The following is a 22,657-nucleotide window of genomic DNA, read 5'->3' as shown; positions in this document are numbered from 1 at the left end:
AGGTGTCTCCGGTCTGTCTTGAGAGTAATTGGTTTAAGGTCTTACCACCAATAACTTTGACAAGACTCTGAGATAACTATACTAACAAGAGGTTTAAGTTGATAAACACCTTTTGTATGCATAATTGTGCCATAGTAGTTTGGATTAAGAGAAAACTATGTAATTGATCAATCAATGTGGGGGATTGTTGGATTTTAATCTCATGAGAGATTAAATCCAATGGGTTTGATTGATCAATTACATGAGAAATTGCACCTACACACTTGATTGAAAAAATCAGTTTTTCTCTTACAAAACCCAGTTTTGAACTTGTCCCACATTGGAAAATTATAAGTTTTGTTTTCAGTACTTCAATAGGAGCTGATTTACACTACTTAGAATTATTAGAGGAGAGTATGGGGATTTGATACCGCGCAACGCGCACGCACGTGTGTGGGGCAATGAGGCGCACTTTGCGCGCACCCGCGTAGCTCGCGATGGGCGGCTCTGGTTTTGGTGCATTGATGACCGTTGATCACTGTTGATGAGATCAACGGTTACGATTCGATCGGGTGTGATCAAAAGTTACGATTCAAAGTTAACAGTCACTAACTATTAAGTACTTTTTAAACAGTCACAATGTTTGAAATTGTGACTGTTCAAGGTGCCTTCTCTAAAGCAGCACCTACCTTTTCTTCATACCTCTTCACAATTTATTTAAGGAGCATGAATCAGACTCCAAAACACACAATTTCGAAATTCACTCACTCTCTCTCTCTCAGTCCGGTCTGCTACAGTCTCACAGAAGGTTTCTTTGGAGACTCTTCAACTTTGCTAGTTGCAGACTCTCGCCCAAGGCTCTGTTGTATCCTGGGAACGAATTTGCCTGTAACCCAACAGCAAACTCAGTAAAACTGAGTGGGAGTAAATAACGTTCTAAAGACAGTGTCTTCAGACGCGCCTCAGAGCTTCTCCTCCAAGGTTACAGTGCCCCCATTTTCCCCAACACAAGGTAAATATTCTGATAATTTTTTTTTATTCATGTATTCTGATAAATTTTGATTGATATCCAATTTTTCATTTGACACGAATTCTTTTTAGTTGAGGTAATTACACTAACTTTTTCGAGAGTGGAGCTACCTATCATTTGAAGCTCATACAATTTTTTGTTTTTCCTTTTGACTGGGTAGATACATGACTAAGGAATAGAGCTTTTCGTAACCATTTGTGTGCAAGTGTTGGATAAAAACATCTTAATGGAAGAATTGCCTCTTGGATAAAACATAAACAAACCTACCCAAAATTTGTAGCAATGAAATAATCCTAATAATAGCATAATTTGATCGTAGAATTATCATAAAAGTTGAAAGATTAAGTGCCAAATTTACTACATATTTCCGATATTCTTGGCTGTTAATTAAGTACATCCATAAATGGTGAAGGATTTAATGTGGAAATTCCCATCTTGTCCCAAATTCCCATGTTAGATATATAACAAATTCAACTAGTTATTAGCCCCATTGGTTTCATAATTCATAATTTCCTGAAATAACACAGGGTAAGGAAGGTTAGAATTGAAAAGCGTAAAAACCTTTATTCGGTTAGCTTAGCTAGGAGCTGATTGACCATTAAAAATGTTTGGAGAAGCAATGTTCACAATAATCAAAAATCAAAAGAAAGAAAAGGCTAAGAATATGTGGGTTTTTAATGCATCACAGTATCAGAAAGATAAAGAAAAGGAGATTATTCTTTGAGGGTTGAGGGGGAGGTGATTTCACACCCATTTTTAATAAAGCAGCAGATACACCCCTAAAGAATAGATGTCTTACATTGAGTTACAGTGAATGTGCCCTAATCACTCCCCTTCTTTGCTTGTGCGTAAAGTTTTCTCAAAACTCGTATACCATTTGAATAAATTTTAGTAGTTCAGATGGTTCCCCACAAGCTGTGCAATAACCGCTTTGTGATATGATGCAGCTCACATAGCAAAACCGCAAATTTGTATAGATCATGATGATATATACAGGACCTCCAGGGTACACCAGACTTCGTGAGATGTGATGCAGCTCACCATAACAACCTCCATAAGAGAAGACTGGGAGGCCATAGCCTAGCCATTAGAGTCTTCCATGTCAGAGCCTACTACTGCACCAGATGTTGGAGACTTGGAGAAGACGCCATTGCGAGATGACTGAGATCATATTGATATGAGGCATCAGATATCAGCCATGAGAGAGTTCGTTTGAAGAAATATCATCATCCAGGATGGCAACGGGGCGGGTTTTGTAAATTTTAGAACTGTATTTTCGTTGGATTTTTAGAATTCAAATCCTCCCTGCATATGGAAATGTAAAATCCTCCCCACATTTGAGGATGAGATGGGTTGGACTGGCAGGTTGAGTTTAGAATCCGCATCTAATTCCCATTATTTACTGTTATATATAAGCAATAAACAAGTAAAATAATATAAAATCATCAAAATTTCTAATTATTTGATTAAAACATGCAGAATACACATAAACTATCAACTATTCTTCATATAAAAATTTATATCTAATAAACAAGCTTCCAACAATATGTGGGTTGGGGAGGGTTAGATTTAGCCTAATAAAATATATATATATATATATATATATATATATATATTGCAAGACTGTCCATATCACCGTCCCTCTCCTTGCTCCATTACCCTCACCCAGCAATCTCCTTGACTCTTCTCTCTCCTCTCCCCTTCCCACTACTCATATTAAGCCAATTCATCACCCTCTATCTTCATTTCCTAATTAGCTAGTATTGACACAAATTTCGTGTATAAATCCAAATACAAGAAAAATGAAGATAAATTCAAAGAAATTGATTTTTTATATATATTTAAAATAAATGGAATACAAAACCTTTGGATTTGAAACATTTACAAAAGAGATAAAACCTATGATTCTCTTGATAGTGCTTCTCATAACTTGAAGATTGGGATTTGAGTTGAAGCCATAGGTCAGATGACGTTCTCTCGTACTTCAAACAATGATGAAGATGGCTTCCTTCAATTGAACTTTGAAAGCTTGATCAAGAGAATGATTCTGCAAGACTTCAAGAGTGTTGTTGCTTTGCTTTTAAGAAAACAGTGTATATGCTTCCTTCTTCCCAAGAGCTTTCTAACTTCACTTAGTTTTTTCTTGACTCAAGTCCCATCCCTCTCGATGGGAACCCCTATTTATAGGTTTCCTAGTCATATCTCTCAATCCCCTTAATTAAGAACTTGATTAGTTCTCTTTATTCTTTTTGGAGAGTGAAAGGTTGTAATTACTACCATTCTTGGAGAGAATAATTTACCATCCATTATTCTCTCTTCAATCATTGGGTAATTTCCATCTATGGGAAGATATGCCTTGATTGACTAAAGATTTGATTGGCTCTAGTTACCTTTCATAAAGAAGGAAATTGGCAATTTTCCATTTATGGAGAGAATGATTTCTGATCAATTATTCTCTCTTTAATTATTAACTAGATTTCCATCTTTGGGACTTGAGATGGGTTCTAGTTGGATTATTTCCATAAATTAGTAAGGTTTGTAATTCATATTTGAATTTTAATTTGTTTGACTCCAAAATGGGTCCCACATGGACCATTCCTTCATGCAATGGATTTATAACAGCAAAGCCCAAAATGTTAAGATCCATGCACCTATTTGAGAGTATGGGGTATGGTCCAAAAAGAAGGACGCATGCCAATGGGAAATAGGGCCCATTTGGGAGCCCATGAAAATTTTAACGTCTACAGCTAGCTCATTCTCTCTACCCAAATAATTACTCTCCTTAATTAGCTCAACTCTCTCTCTCTCTCTCTCTCCCTCCCCCCTAAGAGCATTCACATCCTATTGAAACATCTTCTTAATAAGAACATTCCTAAAATCTCTCTTTATCCCCTCTCTCCTAAAACCTCTTCACACTCCTAATTTATTGTTCTTAAAACTCTCCTAAAGCCCTAATTCCTAAAACCTCTCCCCATTAACCAACTTTTTTATACTCTTAACTAATCCCCACTTTCCCACTTCTAACTAAGACACGTCTTTCTCTCTCTCCTAAAATATTGCTCATAGCCAACTTTTTTATACTCTTAACTAATCCCCACTTTCCCACTTCTAACCAAGACACCTCTCTCTCTCTCTCTCTCTCTCTCCTATACATTTTATTTTATTATAACTCGTACCAAAATAAATTAATTATTTTTGTGATTAATTAAACATTCTCAAACAATATTACTATTTTTAATAATTAATAATTTTCATTTTATTAATATTTTTGGGATTAATTACTAATATTGTCAACAATTTACTAATACTTTACCAAAATTAATTAATTCTTTTCAGGATTAATTGAAAATTACCAAAATTCACTTAAAATCTTTTATTTATATCCATGATTTATTAAAAGCTTCCAAAATTTAATACCAAAATATATTACAATTTCTAGTAATGAATATCAGTGATATATTAATAATTCATGATTAATTAATAAGTGATATATTACCAACAAACTAATTAATTACCAATAATAATTAATTATTTTCTTAATATCAAATTTTAAAAGTTAATAGTTGTTTTCATGAATAATTAAATTAACTATTATTACAATTAATATAATTAATATTTTTATAAATTAAGAATTATAAAATTTACTAAATCATAATTGAGAATCATTAACTATAATTATAAATTTATTAATATTTTTAAAATATTAATTATAAATTTAAAAATAATAATTAACTATTTTGTGAATAATTAAAAAATATTATAAAGATATTACTATTCTTAGTAATTAATATTACTATTAGTAACTATAAATTAAAATTAGTGCTATTAATTACTAGGGGGGACCTTGCGATGCAGGAGTTTTGTTAAAAGAATTTGAGGCAAAAAGAGTTAGGGGTGTACCTTGGGTTGTGTGGGCCTAACTCGAGCCTAATCCAATTCAACCCAAGCTTTTGCACAAGTTGGGCTTGAGTTTTTGAACTTCAAATTAGGTTTAGGCCAAAAATAACTTAGGGATAAGTAGACTACACTCCACCTCGGAAATTTGAAATTACAACCCCTCAGTTTATAGGGGGATAAGTAGCCCCCTATAAACTGCATCTTGCCTGTGGATTTGGCACCAATCCACAGTCAAGATTCATCTCACTTGTACGGTGGAGCTAAGATTTTTGGGGGTGGACTGAACAACAAAAACCCAAAAAACTTAAGGTTAACCTAAACTTAGGGGTTTGGGTTGAGGCCTCGAGTAGTTTAAACTCGACCCAACCCAATTTTATTAACGGAGTACGGGTACACCCGATGCAGAATTCTGAATTCCAGCAACCCCCCTACTAGCCTTCTCCCCCCTATAAACCACATCCTGCCTGTGAATTTGGCATCAATTCAAGGTAAGGATGCATTCTCCTTGTACTATGGGGCTATAAAATTCTGATCTGGGCTGATTGGTCCTTCTCCCATTTATTAATATGTTCTACATGTAAATTGAGCTATAAAGCTCAATAGGCCCAAGCCCAAGTCCAACCCAAGATGTTAGGTTAAGCTCGAGTTGGGCCTAAGTTGGTAGTTCGGGCCTGGGGTTAGTAAATTATCAGTAAGTACTGTCATTCTATTTTTGTTATATATTAGTAAATTATCAAAAAATTCTCTGCCTAACCCGATCTTTAACCCAACATCTTGAGTTACGGTTTGAATTGGACATATTGAGATTTACAGCCCAATTTCTAGGTAGAATAGATTGATAATATGTATATATGCATATCACAAAATATTGGGCAAATTCAAATTGGTCAAATTGGACTCAGGCTACTCAAACCCAACCTGTACTTGCATATGTGGATATCAAGTGATCAAAAGATAAATATTTCTTTATCTTAATTAATATAAAACTAGTGGGGCCTCATGTGATGCCCAAGCTTTGTAAAAGAATTTGAGGCAAAAGGAGTTAGGGGTGCAGCTTAAGTAGGCTTAATCCGATCCTGACCCAATTCAATCAAAGATTTTGTATAGGTTGAGCTTGAGTTTTCAATTTCAAACGTCTGTGTGGTGTGCATGAACTTGGTCATAGGTTTTATCAAGGGATGTAGCTATGTTACATCTAACGCTCTCTACAGTCTGGATGCCTTGTGAATGAGTTTTCTATTTGAGTTGGGAAACTAATGAGGTGTGTGATGTTTGAAAGTTTGAAGCTTGATGCTTCTGGAGTCTAACCATATCTTATTGCCATAAGAGCTAGCTTATTTTATGTATGAACAATTTGCATATAGTCTGATTACACCATCATGTGGCAGCTATTAAGCAACGTAGCTATTGTAATTTCTTCTAACATGAAAAAAAGAAGCATTCTCATTATTATGAAAGCTTTGAAAGGTTAAAATAAAGAAGACACTTATAGCTGGAAGCAAAAAAAAAAAACAAACAAAACAAAACACTATTTTTTAATCTCAGTACGACTTCTCAAAACCTCCAGAGAGCCCTGTCAACGAGTTTTTGTCCAAAAATCACCTTCCATTTGATCACCATTATGATCATTAATAGAAATCGTCAACTAAAAATTTAAATATTTTACATGACCAAACTATCCCTGATTGGCCAGTCAAGCTTAATAAATATTTTATGAAAAAATTACCCATTATGCCCATATACATTCTTTTGTTTAACTGGGATTGGCTAAATTAAATTTAGAGGTGATCATGAGTCAGGTCAGGCCAGGCCTGTGTTTGATTTTACACCTATGGTAATTTATATAGCCTAAGCCCAACCTAACCCGGGTGAAAGATAAGGTTCATGTTACATCTTTTACATATAAAATATTACATATAATATTTTTTATATTAAATGACATCTAATATGCATATAATCTCAAACATGATTCAATCATTCAAGGTTACTTATCATAAAGAAAAAATATTTATTAAGCGATTCTATGGAGGTTCTAACATAAACCCAACAGAGGGTGAATTCTAAACAATAGAACTCACTTATAGGGGAAACTCTTGGAGGTTCCAAAATGTCCCAATGGATCCAGGAGAAATGGGAAAAAATCGTTGTAAATTAGAAATAATATCCCAATAAAAAGTAATATTTGCATATAATTCTTGCCTTTCTTAGGTTGGTATGGTACCTACATCCAGGGGTGCAACTTAGGCCAAATTGGGTTGGGAATTTGTTGAATTTTAAATGAGCTTAAAACCCCCAACCCAATTTTGATGTAATTGATACCCTTCAGATCAAGCAACTCCAATTGCAACAAGGTTCAAAAAATCGTTACATATTGACCCGTATTGGCCGATACGTATCATATCGGGCCCTTCCCGATACATCCCTACAGGGATTGTATTGGGTCAGGGCCTGATTCAAAGGGTAGCCGAGACTTAAACTGGCCCCTCTAAACCAAAACCGAAAAAAGAACATCTGAAAGTAAAGAAAAAGGGCAGATACGCCCTATATATTATAATGCAGTGTACACTTTGCTACACTGATATTCTGAACTTTCCTTCAAAGAAGGGTACGATATATTAACTTGGCTTCACGCCTAAAGCCATGTTTGATATCAAAGCAATTTTCTTAGACAACACCATCACCTTAAAATTTATTAAAATACTGGGTTATGTGCACATTTTTCAATGTTATTGGATGCCATTAGGCACAATTAGACACTGAATAACATTTTTTCCATTACAGACTGTGTAAACGCTAGAAAAACACTGAACCATGTAGAGAATAACCATACATGACCTTGATACAAAACACATTCCAAGTGAAATATCCCAAAATTTTAGTTTCTTCCCCCCACCCCACCCCAAAAAAATACAAAAATAAAATGATAATCATATCATCCATTAATTGTTTTTAATCTTTAAAAAGCCTTGATACCTACAAAACTAATATCGAATGAACCAGTTATTATTGTTTGGTCATCAGTTATTAATAACTCGTGGATAAGGCGAAAGAATTGGGATCTGCTTCTCACATTGGGCGCCTCACGACTTCACAGGTACATCCCGTGTATTGGAAACTCCCTAAATAATTACACACAAGTAAGGGAGGTGTTCCCAATACACTGGGATCCGCCAGTGAGATCAGTGTGAGGCACCCTGTGTGAGAAGCAGATCCGGTCTCAAGGCGAAATTCATTAAGAACACACGGATAAGCCCTCATTAGTACAAGTCGCCAAAATGGTTCCAAATCACAACACCAGCTCCAAAAAGTAGGAAAAGAAGCTGTAATAGGGTGTGCATTAACTATACCAATGTGAGCTTCTAATTCTTCAATCTGTGAATGGGCATTGGTAATAGTAGTATGGGCATCCACATCCTTTCCCTGGGTTGCTATTCTGCATCAGGCCTTCCACAAGTGCCACAATAATGGTACATTTTACTCAAAACGAGCTACCAAACCACACCGCCCATGAATATATGGGTATGTGATAAATGCATGATATATAGTCTCTGGTGGATCTTGATAGATCATGATAGGCATCTTGATCGACAAGATAATTCGGATCTTACTGTTTGGTTATCAGCTATTATTAATACGTACTTCTGATTGAGTGTATTCGCCCGTTGCTACGCATATGTTTTCTTTTTAGTGTGTTTGTTACGCATATTAGTTGTTACAAATTTATAATTTACAAACTCGTCCGACGGTCCGAGACTCCGACCAAACTGAACAGCTACTATTCAAGTACGGCATTAACTACAATACCTCAAGCCCTTTCCTTTACGAAAAGGATCCCTCATTCCCGCCTGCTCCCTTTAAAAAGCTTTCGACTCAAAACGCCTGTAAAACAGAAACCCAATTACAGAAACAGTTAAACGTTACAAGAAACTTCGGTAAACCACCTAAGAGCTTTTCTCAACATTATCAACATCAATATAACTTAAAAGTCAAGTTAATCCCTCTTGAACCATTCAAAACTCAAAGTGCAGTCAAATCATTCAACAAAGACTGCTGTTGAAAGAATCAAAGAACCCAAAAAAAAATATCAATATAGGCGGCAGATCCACCTCAACTATCACCTTTCCCGCCTTCAAAAAAAAACATTAAATTAAATCAACATTGTCAATTATACGCTTCCTTGAGAGGGCGTTGGTTGAATGACCTCCAGTTGTTTTCCTTTTCCTATTCACAGAAGGCAATAAATAATACAATATACTGAATCATTGAACGTGTTCAAGCATCATATTGGTTTTTTGACTTCCTAAAGCGACTCCAAGAAAGTGAGACAGCTTATCTACCAACAACAATAGGTTTATTAATTCAAATAAGTGCTTGTCAAAAATATACACGATAAGGAAGCTATATCCAAGCCGCAACGCCATAAAGGCTCAGTTTGGAAGGAGTATAAATACAAGTATGTACAGTACAAATACAAACAAAATGATACAAAATACATAGTTTTGCACTCTAGATATTTGTATTTGTACTCCTTCCAAATTGAGACAGTAACAGAGTGTCATACTTAAAGCGACCATCCAATAGCACATCATCAATCTGAGATTAAATTGGATAGATGTCACCTCATGCAATCAAAAGGGTCCAAACATGGACAGATAATTCTATAAACTCTAGATGTCAAAAGGTTTGGTAACCTAATACAGACCAAGTGTATCTTGAAGGCAAGATTCATCCTGTGTAGTGCAAATGCACCTAGTCTGGTAGTCACTTGTTTCTTTAAAATCAGGATAAATGAAGTAGAATCATAACAGGGATAGTACTAGGATTTACATGGAAAAAGAAAATAAGTACATCACCAGGGATATTAGCCCTCTGCTCCAAAAACAAAAGATCTCAACCAAATATCAGTGTTTTTCTGTTATTCTTACCTGTCCCCACACCAAAGGAAAAAAAAAAAGGAGGGAGAGGAGAAAAAGGCAAAAAAGGAGATAATACCATATAAGAAGCAAAACAGAACCTGCCAAGCAAAATACTATCATCAACAAAAAAGTATGTGAAACAAGTAACAACTCCATTGACCTAAATCTTGAACTTATCGAAAAACTAGATTTCACGATGTTATTTAGAACTTTCATGTCGACACATTCCCTATGTAGCATACAAAAGTAGCAGCAGAACTCTTTTTACATGTACCAACCCCTGTGCAAATAGCCTACTGCCACAAATTAGATGTAGAAATGTATACTGCACATTTAAGGTTTGATAATTCCCTGCCCGTGGTCAGCAGATTCTGATACAGGTTTGGAAGCTAGCTGCAAATACAAAGGAAAGAAATTAGTGGAGAAAAATTTGAACCCTAAAAAAAACAAAGAACAGCCAAGTTTTGATACATGCTGCAGCTACATTGTTACAAACAAGAAAAGCATGCAGAAAATGCCAAGGACCAGGGGGGGAAATGAAAATCATATTCGGAAACAATGGCTCAGCATGAGGGAAAAACTGGCATACATATTGCTGAAACACTGATAGGTAGAATGATAAAATCAAGACCTAGTCCCAACAAGGGTTCCAACAGCCATTGCAGCTGTACATTGGGAACATACACCATAGAGGACAAGAGAGATGTTCCCAATGGACAAACTGCAAAGGCTGTTGAGACCGGTTGTTGGGGCCTGATCTGAACTTGATAGAATCAGGATATCAGATATCTGAAGATAGAGGAAACAACAAGAGAGAGAGAGAGAGAGAGAATAATGAAAGTGGATGGCAAAATAACTGGCAGGCATAGCTGTTTTTTTTTTTGGCACATAACTGGTATTTTAAAAATAACTTAAATTTAATGTGGCTTTTGAAATATCTTGTTAGATGAAGTATATCCTAGAGTTGGATTCGAATGTCCATCATACAGGAAAAGTTACTACAGTTTCCTAGAGTAAGCTAGAATCATGCAGAGTAAGAGCCTGTCAGAACTCTAGTTTCTTTCACATATTGAAGGCAGTCTATGTAGGACCTTGAGTTTCCTATGGAACATGGTGATGGTTACCCCCTTAAAGAAGCTAAGAATTTGAGGACTAAGTCATTAAGCACTAAATGGTTTGAAGCTATATTGCAGGGTTTTAAGTTTGTAATCTCACAAGGGTGAACAGAAATTATCATTGAAGATTGCCAAGTCAAATTAAGCTGGTTGAGACAATAACAAATACCCAGGAGATACAAAACTTTGATCAAACAAAGCAGAATCAAGACAATCCAAATAGTTAATTCAGATGGTCTCCTCAGTCTGCAAATGCAATACACTAGCTAAGTCAAGGATTAACAGGGATTCTTTAGTGCGGGGAATACCAACCAGGAACCAGATTTTTGCTGAAATGTCCTAAGATAAGATGTGACTGTTCTGTCATATACCAGAAAGGCTTTGACCAATCAAAACCCTCCATGAATTTTGATGAAAACCCACCTGATTGGTTAGAACTTATATGATGCTGATCAGAGTTTTAAAAGCACAAGGCGCAAAAAAAGCGCAAGGGCCAATTTGCACCCAAGGTGCAAGGCGCAAGGCGAGGTGCGCGCCTTTTTAAGAAAGGTGCAGAATTACAAAAAAGAAGCTAAAAAATAAAAAGTCAGAAATTTCCAAAAAAATGCCAAAAAATTTTAGGAAAATGCAAAACGTTTTAAAAATATTAAACATAATGTTAATAAAAATATAAACTTAAATTTTAAAATAAATGATTTAAAAAACCTATTATCTAAAATTATAATACATAAGCATAACATGTAAAGTGTATTCAAATGAAAATTTAAAAATAAAAGCAAACATATAAAGCATTTTCAAGCATGTTAAAACCCACAATCTCTTTTTATCCCTAAATCGCATTGCTTCAAGTAGTTAATGTGATGTAAAACATATTGCATTCTTGATTCTATGAGTTGCCTTTGTAGCACACCCCTCGAGGCAAACCCGAACAAGTCTATGTTAGGGTCGGTCTGAAATTTTTATTTCTCACATAAAAATAATGATTTTACAACTTTCATTGCCTTTAAGAAGATATTTTATTGCAATGAATGAATGAACAACATAAGAAAATAGGGGGTTCTCGGAGCTTCGGCTGGGCTGGGCTGAGGTGCACGCCTAGGCGCACCAGGTGCATGCCTTTTGAAAGAGGTGTGCCTAGGACCTGGGCGAGGCGCATACCCCAAAATGCGCCTACGCCTTTTAAATCACTGATGCTGATTGATTGGTTGTAAGTTTTTCTGGTATCATGTCTTTATGGCATCATAGTCAAACTCAGAAAAAAGTTTTCCAGTCTATGCTGCCGGAAAGACATAGTACTATGACAAGAAAAAAAAAAACAGCTTGTTGTTTCTTTTCCAGACAGTTGATCAAAACCTTTTTAAACCAACAAGAAGGTGTTAAATACACCAACTAATTATTGACCCAACTATTTATCAAAAAAAAAATTTATTGACTCAACTGCCTACATTAATATCTCAGCAAATCCATTTATACATAGTAACAAGTTAAAGCCCTGACAGAGACTATATTAAATTAAATGCATTTTTCAGGTGAAAAATGGTGAGGACAGAAGAGCTAGTATCCGTCATGTAACAAATATACTCCAAACAAATAAAACAAGATTACCTTGCACTGAAGACTTGTTATCGTAGACCTCAGCAGTGTGTCCCCAACTATCAATCTCAACTTTTTAACAAAATCATCCCGACTAATCTTCTTTTGCTGATAAAACATATAAAAAAAGGATAAAAATTAGGAAAATCAGAAAAACATTAGAGCTAAAAAACTGGGAACAGGATAAATCTTTTTTCCTTTCTTTTGTTTTTGTTTTTGGTAGGCAGGGGAAGGACCAATCTACATCTTTACAGAACATACCCTGAATTGATCATAATGCTTGTTAACTAATGCCATATCTTTAGGAGGCACTTTACTGGAAATAGCCTCAAACAACAAAGGGAAAGGCATCCATGGTGATCGAGGAGTCTTTGCAACACATGGACCAAGCGCAGACGCTTTCCCATGAGATTGATTCACCAAATCTGGAAGCATATTACATGGCCCAACCTGAGTAGCAGGTGAATGTTACAAATAAATTTGAAAAAAAAAATCTCACAATACAACATTAATAAGCTTGAAAGACAGGACAAAGATCACATCCCTGTTACATTAGCTAAGATACATGAAAAAGTTGGAAAGCAGGGGAGCTTTGTACACAAGCAATCATAGGCATTGTCATACATCAGTGGTTTCAATAACAACCAACAATAAGGTTGTCACTATCAAACAATCCTACCCACAAACTAATGCAAACTATGTGAGATTGAATGACAGGAATCTTGGTCAGTTTCAGTCAGTAGACTGACTGGTGAACCACAAAAACCCCAAGATGTGGGCCCTATTTGCTCAACAGAAAGGTAACCTTTGGCCCAGAATATGAAAATTATGGTAAGATCGGATGCATAGAATCATAGACCAGGGTAATCCTTGCACCACAATATCTCTGCTAATGTACACATTGTGTGCTGAATAATAAAAGAGAATGACCGCCTCCAACATCATAGATTTTAGTAATACATTCCCATCTACATAACCACATATACTCAAAACACACATACACACACACAAGAGAGAGATAAGAGAGAAGAGAGAGAGAGAGAGAGAGAAAAGTAATGTTTTTTATCCACATGAAAACAACTCTGGTCTGCACAGGATACTGACTAGCAAGGGGATGATCGGTAGAGCCAATTTGGCCCAAGGATCCATGGTATTTAATAATTATCCCATTTTGCAATTAGCCTTAGCAAAGCCCAGACATAAAATGATAAAACAGACAAACTATATCATAGATACAGTCTATTGGCATGAATGCATAAATACATACAAATAAAAAAATAAACATGAATATATACATAAAGACAGAAAGAAGCTTACAGAATCAATAGGAGAGGAATCCAGTTGTGGTTGAACTTGACAAGTAGAATTCGTTATACCAGACACATCAAACTTGCTTTCATTTCCAAATGCATGCCCTGTGAGAACATTAATTAAAACATACTAGCAACTAAATCTTACACAATAGAACCAATTAATCACTAAAACCAAACGAGAAAAGAAATGATAGCAATTCTACAATGTTTACAGTACACATGGTCCACCAACTCATCAATCCAAACAGTTCAACAAGTACATCATCTCTTGAAAAAAGCATAGCCCACATATAAGACCAACAAACTACACAAATAGGTGAAATTTGTGCATCTTCTCTCTAAAAAAGAAAAAAGAAATTAGCAATGAAGTATTTCTCATGCTCGTCTGGATCCTTTCCTCCCAACTAATTAACTTGCTTTTTTTCCTTACAAACTCTGACAAAGAAATTATATTAATTGATTTGTCCCCAGCCAAGCTGGGGAAAAATGATCAACTTTTGAAGAACATACTCTTCCAACAATAAAAAATGAGTTGGTAGGTCATTTGTAAGCCAATATGATACAGTTTCTTGAATTTCAAAAAGAGCTTCAATTTCAGAAAACATATTCCATTATGAAACATATTAAATATATGGGAAAAAGAATCACCTTTTGCACTAGGAGGCACCCTGAAACTTATAACACATTCCGGATAAATGTGGGTGTTCACATTCATGTTCCACACAACATAATAACTTGGATTCTGGAAATCATCTATACCACTATCGAAGTTTTCACTACTAGGATAGAATTGCTCAGATCCGGGATGAATTAGTTCCATGTTTCCCATAATAACACGACACAACACCATATGCCGTATTCCATTTTCGTCAACATCACAATAATTTGCACTGTAAGGTAAACAAAATGTTAATCCTTATCAACAAGCAGATTACCAGGAAAAAGACAAGTAAGATATAGAATGGTGATTAAAAACAAAAAAGTAACTAATCAAAGAAAATCATTAGTCATCTTCTTAAAGCCAAATCTATTTACAACTTTGTCAAACATATTAACATGATATATTACACCCCCCAACCCACAAAAAAATCCCTAGCCTGGGTCCACAACAGATAACCCATAGGTCAAAAGGGAATACAACAACAAAATCCACCGTAGCATTCCTCATTATGGAAATTATCCCGAAAACAGAAGGCTGTTAATGCCCAAATATATTGAAATATCATGTAATTGTACCCTTAAAATTCTACTTGAAATCTTGAAAGGTTACCTAATTTTCAGTTTTCCAATAATAGTGCATATTAATATTATAATAGACATTTGCAAGCACAAATATAATTATAGCCATAAAACCAAGTATCACCTGATATGGGAACAGTTTGATGGTGTGAGATGAACACCAACTCCATATGAAGGATTAGGCTTAGGCAGTCCATTGATCCCAATTCCATGCACCAAGATCTTAGATACCACTTCTCTAGAGCAGCCAAGCCAAGCATATCGAACATTTGTATCACTTCGATACCTTTTCGTTATTTCCACTTGCTTTAGGAAAAGCTCAAACCGAGCTTCTGACAAATTACTTGAGCCACGATAAATATCAACTATGTCATTGGCCCCAACTAATGAACAAATCCTACCTGTAAGAAACATGTGCTGCACAGCATCATGTGTCAGCTTTTCACCCACGGATTCACATATATGATGTTGAGAAAGAAAAGTTTCATTTGTTTGTTGATTTTCTCCAATACACTCAACTTTTTCATCTGATTTTGCATTACTACCGTGTTGTTCCAGCTCAAAATGCTTGAAAGCAGATATCTCAATTTTACGCCGCTTCACACAAGTATTTGATTCTTCACTGACTTCATCTAGACTTGAACTTTCAGCCCCATTTATTTCTATTTCCAATTGCAACTTGATTTCACGGGTACCATTGGGCTCCAGATACAGAAGTATTTGATCATTCCCCAAATCAGGTTTAAAACATTCATATAACTCCTCATCCTCAGAAAAACGTTCAGGAAAGAAACAGCCCCCTACTTCATCAATCCATGCAATTGGCCTTCGAGCGCCTGTTCTGAGATCAACCTCAATCATGTGACAAAAATCCAAAAGTGAATGACGGCCATTGAACTCTACTTCAATAGCAACTTTCTTTACCTGGAAATCTGCCCTAACCAACCCAAGAAACTCATTTGAAAAATCAATCCACTCATCATTCTGATAAAACATTATGCGTTTTGGTGATTTACTCTTCATAAAATTCGAGTAGTTCCTCAGTAAAGATTTCTTGAAAGACCTGCATTGGTTCTTGCTTTTGCCTCCATTTAATCCTGCCCGCTTGGCAAGCTTGTTAGATGGCGATCCAAAGGTTCTCACTTGAGCAGCTCCAGTAAAGTGTGCTGCTGCACACCGGGATGCCCACTTTCTCTTGAGATCAACTATAATTTTACGCCCATTATCCAACTCCTTTGCGTTCTTTGCTTCCATTGTTATCTACAATATCAATCCTTAACCACGGATTTGACTCCAAAAGTTTAAATGGTACAACAGTTTACAACACCCTTATTTCTTTTGTGCACTTCAAAGAGACCATGCCAGGGAAGATAACAAGCAGGTTCTGGAAAAGTGGTGGCAATCAGATAAGACCTCTAATCCTCTATATACATTTCCTTATATAAAGCATCTTAAAACAATAACCAGTAGAACAGGAAGTTAAAATCAAACAAGAATCAGCCTTGCGAAAACCTAAACCAAGACAAAATGCAGGGTGATCATGTTAAGACACAAGGAATATATGCAATAGCTAGTGCCCTGATATAGTATCAGATTAGCAGCACTGTGGTATATATATATAGCAGAATCATTATTTCACAAGGTAAGTTCAATATCAAATCAAAATGTAGACAATGTCATCAAGGCAATGAAACAATGATTAGTTGTCTTGGCCTCTATTGTTGATACAATGGCTTTTCAGTGCCTAACCATTGTTGATCGACAAAAATTCAGATATTTAATATACTGATGCAATTAATATGGACTGCAAAAATGAAACAAAAGAATGGTATAGAACATTTAATATACACCCTTTGTTTTTCAAATAAAGAGTCACATCAACCTTGACTATTTGATGTACCCTTGTCTGTGGCAACTCCATATCAGCACATATTTCACTAGAAGAAAACTTGAAAGAAAAACTATAATATGTTATTTTAGTAATAAAGATAAACAAAGAAAAAAACAGGTTTAGACTAGCTTTGTGGTTGCCTAAGTTGACTAGTTGTTCAGCACATATTTCACTAGAAGAAAACTTGAAAGAAAAACTATAATATGTTATTTTAGTAATAAAGATAAACAAAGAAAAAACAGGTTTAGACTAGCTTTGTGGTTGCCTAAGTTGACTAGTTGTTAATAGACTAGTCAACCTAGTAAATACTTAGTTGCCCCAGCTTCCCAGGTGACTGCATCATGAGTATTGAACAACTAGTCAGTGGCACAGTCAATCACGCCCTCAACCAACTCAGCAGCCGATTAATTAACATTTTGATAATACTGCATGTAAATCCAATCATATATATTAAGATTTTCATGTCTTCAAAGAAATTTATCAAAAAGAAAACACTTTTTTCTGTGTCCTTTGAGTGAGTGTTCATTCACATTTATCCCTATGCAACATATTTATCCACAATAATCATATAAATGTAGCTCTTCAGACAAATTAACGATAACATCCTATGCAACCTATTTATCCCTTGTATTTTCCCTAAAAGAAAAAGCAAGCCTAAAGCAATAATTAAGGAAATTAAAAGATCAGCAAAATCCACACCTCCTTTAATACATATATGAACTCTCATCCAAAGCATGCAATCAATCAATATACCTAAAAATCCATATCCATTTTGCCCTCCACTGATGTAGAACAACAAAGAAACCGTTGAAACCACTTTCCAGTTAGAAATGGAAAAGATATCAAGAATTTTATGAAGTAGGATTCACAGACTTAAAATCCCCAAATCCCTTCAGTCAGTTCAATAAAAGTACAAAAAAAAAATTAAGTGGAAAATCAGAAAAAAACTTTACAGAAAATATGAAGCATTTTATATGATACACAACCAAATGCTAGTCAATTTACGCAAATAGCAAGAAGTGTGCAAATAATAAGATTCACCTAAAAAACACATATTAAACACAAGAAATAGAAAATACTTTCACTCCCACCACTTCGAGACCATATTAAATACAGATTTTCACACATGTGTCTTCATCCATATGTCAAGTGCGAAACATCATTTTTCATACAAAAAAACTCCATGTAAAATGTTCCCCCACAATATTCATATTCATACACAGGCAGTTCTTCAAATAAACAAACAAGAGTCACATGCAACATAGTTTTCCCTCAAGCATAATCTCCCCTAAAAAATGAATTCATCCATTTTGTCCTCCATTGTTTTAGAATGAAAGAAAAGCCACAACTATATTACTTAGAAAATAAAGAAGATATAATGATTTTTCTCACATTCCAGTCAAAAACCATAAATCGCTTCAGTATCTTCAAATAAGGCATAAAGAGAAGCTTTGAAATACACTTTAAAAATAAAAAACCTTTAAAGAACTTTGGGGAGAAAAGGAAAATGAAACATTTAATAAAACACAAAACTAATTCCTAGTCAATTCATCTTAATAGCATCATTAGAATGAATTGAATGATTCATAAAATTCACATATAGAATAACAAATTAATGAGAATTTATCAAAATCTAGTCCATTCTTTCCAGAAAAAGGATTTAAAGTAAGACACTAACTGAAACCCTTGCTATTCACATAAAAATTAATAAATCCTGTAGTAAATTGTAAGGTTAACAACATGGTATCTCCTTAAGATGAAAGCTCTAAAAGCCAATAATATAAAGCCTCGCCTAACTACCACGCAAATCCCCTTTCGCCATTACACTTTATCAAGGGTCATACCATGGTCAAATTGTTAACAATAATATATGGCACAGTTGAATAAGGTGTAGGATGTGAAATTTATGCTAAAAAATGAAGTATATGACATGATACCACACCCTTGTACAGGAGCTTAACTTTGCTCCTTCAATTAAGGAAATGCTTGTGTCCTTCCAAGCATTCCACTGATGGATGCATAATCAGGTTGAACATCAGCCTGAATAAATACATAAATAAATAAATAAATAAAAGGCTTAATACAATATTGATTACATGTCCATCACTGGGATGCTCAGAAGGACATGCAACCTTACGTCCTTCATTCAAGGAATGAAAACTTTTCCCTTGTACAACAATTCAGGTATTATAGCTAACAAATTATTTCTAACTTGATCTTTCTTTTTTGATAAGAATAACTAACTTGATTCTTCTTTACCTGATTCAAAAAAAAAAAAAAAGAATAACTAACTTGATTCATGTCCTATCTGGCAATTCATTTACTAATTGTTCCAAAAACAATGATTTCTAATTGTGTATTCCATACTAATTTTAAGTATGGCAGTACCACAGTAGTACAATCCAGCGTGTTCTACAATACCTTCATATGTCTCACACTGCTGTAATTCTACCACTTTTATGTTTTGTTACATAAGTAATGTTTTTGATCTGCATGTACAGAAATATCATTGAAACAAAAAATGCATCAATAATCCAAGTGTAGAAGTCTCTTCCCTTCAATTTTTTATCTTTAACCTCATTGTTTTGAGTTTTGTGGCTAGGAATGACCACTTCTTTGTCAATTTGCCTGTATGTCATTTTTCTCTTTCTAAAACACTTGCAAACTTACAAATAGCTTAACTTTATCCACTGCAAATTTTCAAGAAAGTTATGGGTGAAATCTTTGGGTCTCTTGAGGTTCAGCTATGCTTCTAAAAGGACCTGAAGGCTCTATGGGGTTGGCACTTGGCAACAGAGAGGTCTGTCCAGAAGGGGGAAATCATATGGGGAGTGGTGCCACCAGCAGTAATTTGGTCAATCTGGACAGAGAGAAATGGGAGGCTTTTTGAGAATAAATATATATATATATATATGAAATACTGGAATAAATCATTTTACATTATTTATGAGAAGAGAATATTTATTTAGGTGCTAATAAAAGCTAACTACATGTTTCATGTTTACATATTAACTGCTACTCTGCTACTGCTAGCAGTCAAAAGAATATGTACAGTGTTATTTGCAATATAAAAAAGCATCAACACGAAACTTGAGGTTATATATATGATATTTGGAATTTTCTAACTCCAAGTAGTTTTCATATTCCCATTTGACAATAAGGCTCAGTTTGGAAAGAGTACAAATACAACTATGTACAGTGCAAATACATACAAGAAGAAAGTTCACATATGAGTAGGAAAGAAAAATGCTACATGATAAATACAAAATGGCATCTAGTAAAAATGAAAATAGTTTTTCTATAAATAGTAAAAAGAAATATAGTTAAGAAAGTAGCATACATACTCCAGCAACAAATATTTTTGGACGTTAACCAAGAGGGTTAGAATTTAATACTAGGACAAAAGGTAAATAAAGGTTGTAATATGTATTGAGAAAGATACAATATCACATGATAAACACAAAGTATCATCTAGTAAGAAATGAAGCTAGTTCCAAAATCAATAAAAATTACCGTGCATGAGTCATGTTGACAAAGAGGGAAAAATAAATATGTTGTAATAAGCTTCAAATTCACACACACAAACAAAACAAAAAAAAAGGAGAAAGAAAGAAAGGAAAAAATAGAAACATATCACCAGGGAAGGGATTCCCACATTCATGGGAGTACGTATACAAGGTCCAAACTTGTTATCAGTTACAAGTGACCTCACCCAACTACAACCAAGTTAGCTTCTAAAAATTGTATCGGATGTTGCACATGTTACTGAATGACTTGAACCTTGTTCTCGTGTTCCCAGTGACTCTGAGCAGGACTTGCATGTAATTTGAACAGACATTTCAACCAAAAAATACTCGAATAATTGTTCAACCGTATTCACTTTACAAGATAGATACACAAAAATCACACGTCGTCCATCATTGCAGAGTCTTAACAAAAACTCGTTCATAAAGTATAAGAACATACCGAATTCTGCTATTAGTGGCCATTCTGTACAAGTATTCTGTTCCCAGGCGTCAATAAAAGTCACCAAGGATAAAGCATCCTCTTTTATCCTATATACCCGATTAGTTTTGTTCCTAAACAGAATTCAGAACAAAGCGAAAACCTCTACGAATAAATAAAATAAGGATTGTTCAGGATAAGAGTGCAGATTACTATCAAAAAAGAATAATGATAAATAATTAAATAGAAAAAAAACTATGACCCTACTCTTTGGTCTCAGAAAAATCCAGCCTTTTCAGGAAAAAAAAAATAACTATCTAAAAATAACTATATTAATCCGACCACCAGAAACTATATATACAAATTATCTTAACTATTCAGTCCATAATACAGACTATCTTCCTGATAGAAACACGATTAAACTAAAAGGGAACTTCATCCGATCCCAGTAACCAATATTTATATAAAAATAAGGGGAAAAACAAAAATTAAGTAAACTTCTGAAAATTTAAATGTAAGACAAAAGGAAACTAATCAGATCGGATAGGAAACTCGTGTAGGATAACACAAAACAAAAAAGAAGGTAGAAAACTAAACTGGCATTCGATCAATTTTAGAAATACAAACTGAAACGAAAATAATAACACTGATCCAAATAAAAAGTGCAAAAAGTATTTGAGAAAAAATGTGAAGTCAAATTCAAAAGATGAAAGGAAAAATATATGAAATCCAGGCCCGATAATCAGAAAAAAAGGGGCAAAAACGCTTAAAATTCTCAGAGTAAAGTAAGATTTCCGATTAAAAATTTACTAAAAGCCCATATAATCTCACCTGTTAGCACATTAAAACTGGTATTCGATGATTTTCATGAGAAGGGGGGGAATCGGGCTCGTCCAAAACTCTGAAACCCTCTCTCTCGCGAAAACGAAAACAGTGAATGGGGTTGACGCCGTTAATAGCCGAAGGTGCTAACGGCTCTCGTAAGTCGGCAGGCGAGGCGTGGACCACGCGTCATTTCTTGCGGCAAAAGAAAGAAAGAGCACAGGCAGCCGCCTCATCGTGTTGATCGGAGAAGAATCCGACGGCTAGGATTCGTTCGAGCCGCAATAAGTGATATTACTGTGTATATTCTAGGGTTTCAAATTCTTTTTCCGTTTTCTTTCTGTCAAATACCACGTGGCAATGCATGGTTCGTCTTAAAGGTAATGATCTGATGACGACATGATGATACGGGATACCTGATAAGCTTGAAAACAAAAAAATGGGGTAATAGTATATAAGGGCAACTTTTGCGGTTCAATATCAATAAAATTAATATATTTAAAAAAGTTTAAAAAATAGGATTAACTTTTTAAAAATAATATCAATAAAGGACAAAAATATTATTCATCTTCTTCTTTTTGTCATTTGTTCATCAGACGCCCGCCATTGCCATCTGCTGCCGTCCACCTCCGCCTCCGCCTTCGACAATGTTGTCGGAGGTGGCGGGAGGCAGAAGTGGAGGCGGCAACGCTGGTAGTCATTCCTCTGCTCGCCGCCACCGCCACCTCTATCTCTACCCATCTCCGACAACGTTGTCGAAGGCGGAGGTGGAGGCGGAGGTGGTGGTATTGGACAGATAAACCACCACTGCCACCTCTGACAACGTTGCCAGAGGTGGAGGTGGGTGGAGGTAGCGAAGGGCAATAGTGGACGGCAGTGGTGGGTGGTGGCAGGCAGCGGCGGACGGTGGTTTTGAT

The 22,657-nt window shown here is 35.2% G+C and overlaps 1 protein-coding gene and 1 long non-coding RNA gene across 7 annotated transcripts; one reads left to right on the top strand and one right to left on the bottom strand.

The window, feature by feature from the left end:
- Positions 1 to 1,702: 1,702 nt before the first annotated feature.
- On the bottom strand, positions 1,703 to 21,915 carry LOC104611459 (inactive poly [ADP-ribose] polymerase RCD1). 6 transcript variants are annotated; one of them, XR_016083491.1, is made up of 10 exons: positions 21,750 to 21,915; positions 20,940 to 21,052; positions 15,207 to 16,466; positions 14,492 to 14,733; positions 13,848 to 13,945; positions 12,792 to 12,980; positions 12,543 to 12,638; positions 10,101 to 10,215; positions 8,711 to 8,785; positions 1,703 to 2,170 (listed from the first exon to the last, which is right to left on the bottom strand). XR_016083491.1 is itself a non-coding variant. In XM_010278518.2 (8 exons), exons 3-8 carry the CDS (start codon positions 16,334 to 16,336, stop codon positions 10,156 to 10,158), a joined length of 1,815 nt encoding a protein of 604 aa, XP_010276820.1. In that variant the 5' UTR covers positions 16,337 to 16,466; positions 20,940 to 21,052; positions 21,750 to 21,915; the 3' UTR covers positions 9,642 to 10,155. The 6 variants fall into 6 exon arrangements, 2 of the variants coding, with proteins under 2 accessions (XP_010276820.1, XP_088755835.1); XR_737672.2 differs by lacking the exon at positions 1,703 to 2,170 and having other exon boundaries at positions 8,583 to 8,785; XR_016083493.1 differs by lacking the exon at positions 1,703 to 2,170 and having other exon boundaries at positions 8,583 to 8,785; positions 20,940 to 21,083; positions 21,750 to 21,904.
- Positions 2,177 to 7,841, top strand: LOC148801188 (uncharacterized). Its single transcript, XR_016083494.1, has 2 exons — positions 2,177 to 6,167; positions 6,374 to 7,841. It is a non-coding gene; the product is annotated as an uncharacterized LOC148801188 (long non-coding RNA).
- Positions 21,916 to 22,657: the final 742 nt, after the last annotated feature.

The sequence above is a fragment of the Nelumbo nucifera genome, chromosome 3, assembly GCF_055504915.1.
Source record: "Nelumbo nucifera cultivar China Antique chromosome 3, China Antique-T2T, whole genome shotgun sequence".
NCBI lineage: Eukaryota > Viridiplantae > Streptophyta > Magnoliopsida > Proteales > Nelumbonaceae > Nelumbo > Nelumbo nucifera.
The sequence above is the reverse complement of the archived record's forward strand: the minus strand, read 5'-3'. Positions and strand labels throughout refer to the sequence as shown.

What these genes read in the sequence shown, in the direction of transcription:
- LOC104611459 (XM_010278518.2), bottom strand. Translation starts at nt 16,336, where the DNA reads ATGGAAGCAAAGAACGCAAAGGAGTTGGATAATGGGCGTAAAATTATA. An exon ending in TCAAACTGTTCCCATATCAG is followed by an intron (nt 14,734 to 15,206) that starts GTGATACTTGGT and finishes TTTACCTTACAG; the next exon opens with TGCAAATTATTGTGATGTTG. An exon ending in TAACAAGTCTTCAGTGCAAG is followed by an intron (nt 10,216 to 12,542) that starts GTAATCTTGTTT and finishes TTGTATTTGCAG; the next exon opens with CTAGCTTCCAAACCTGTATC.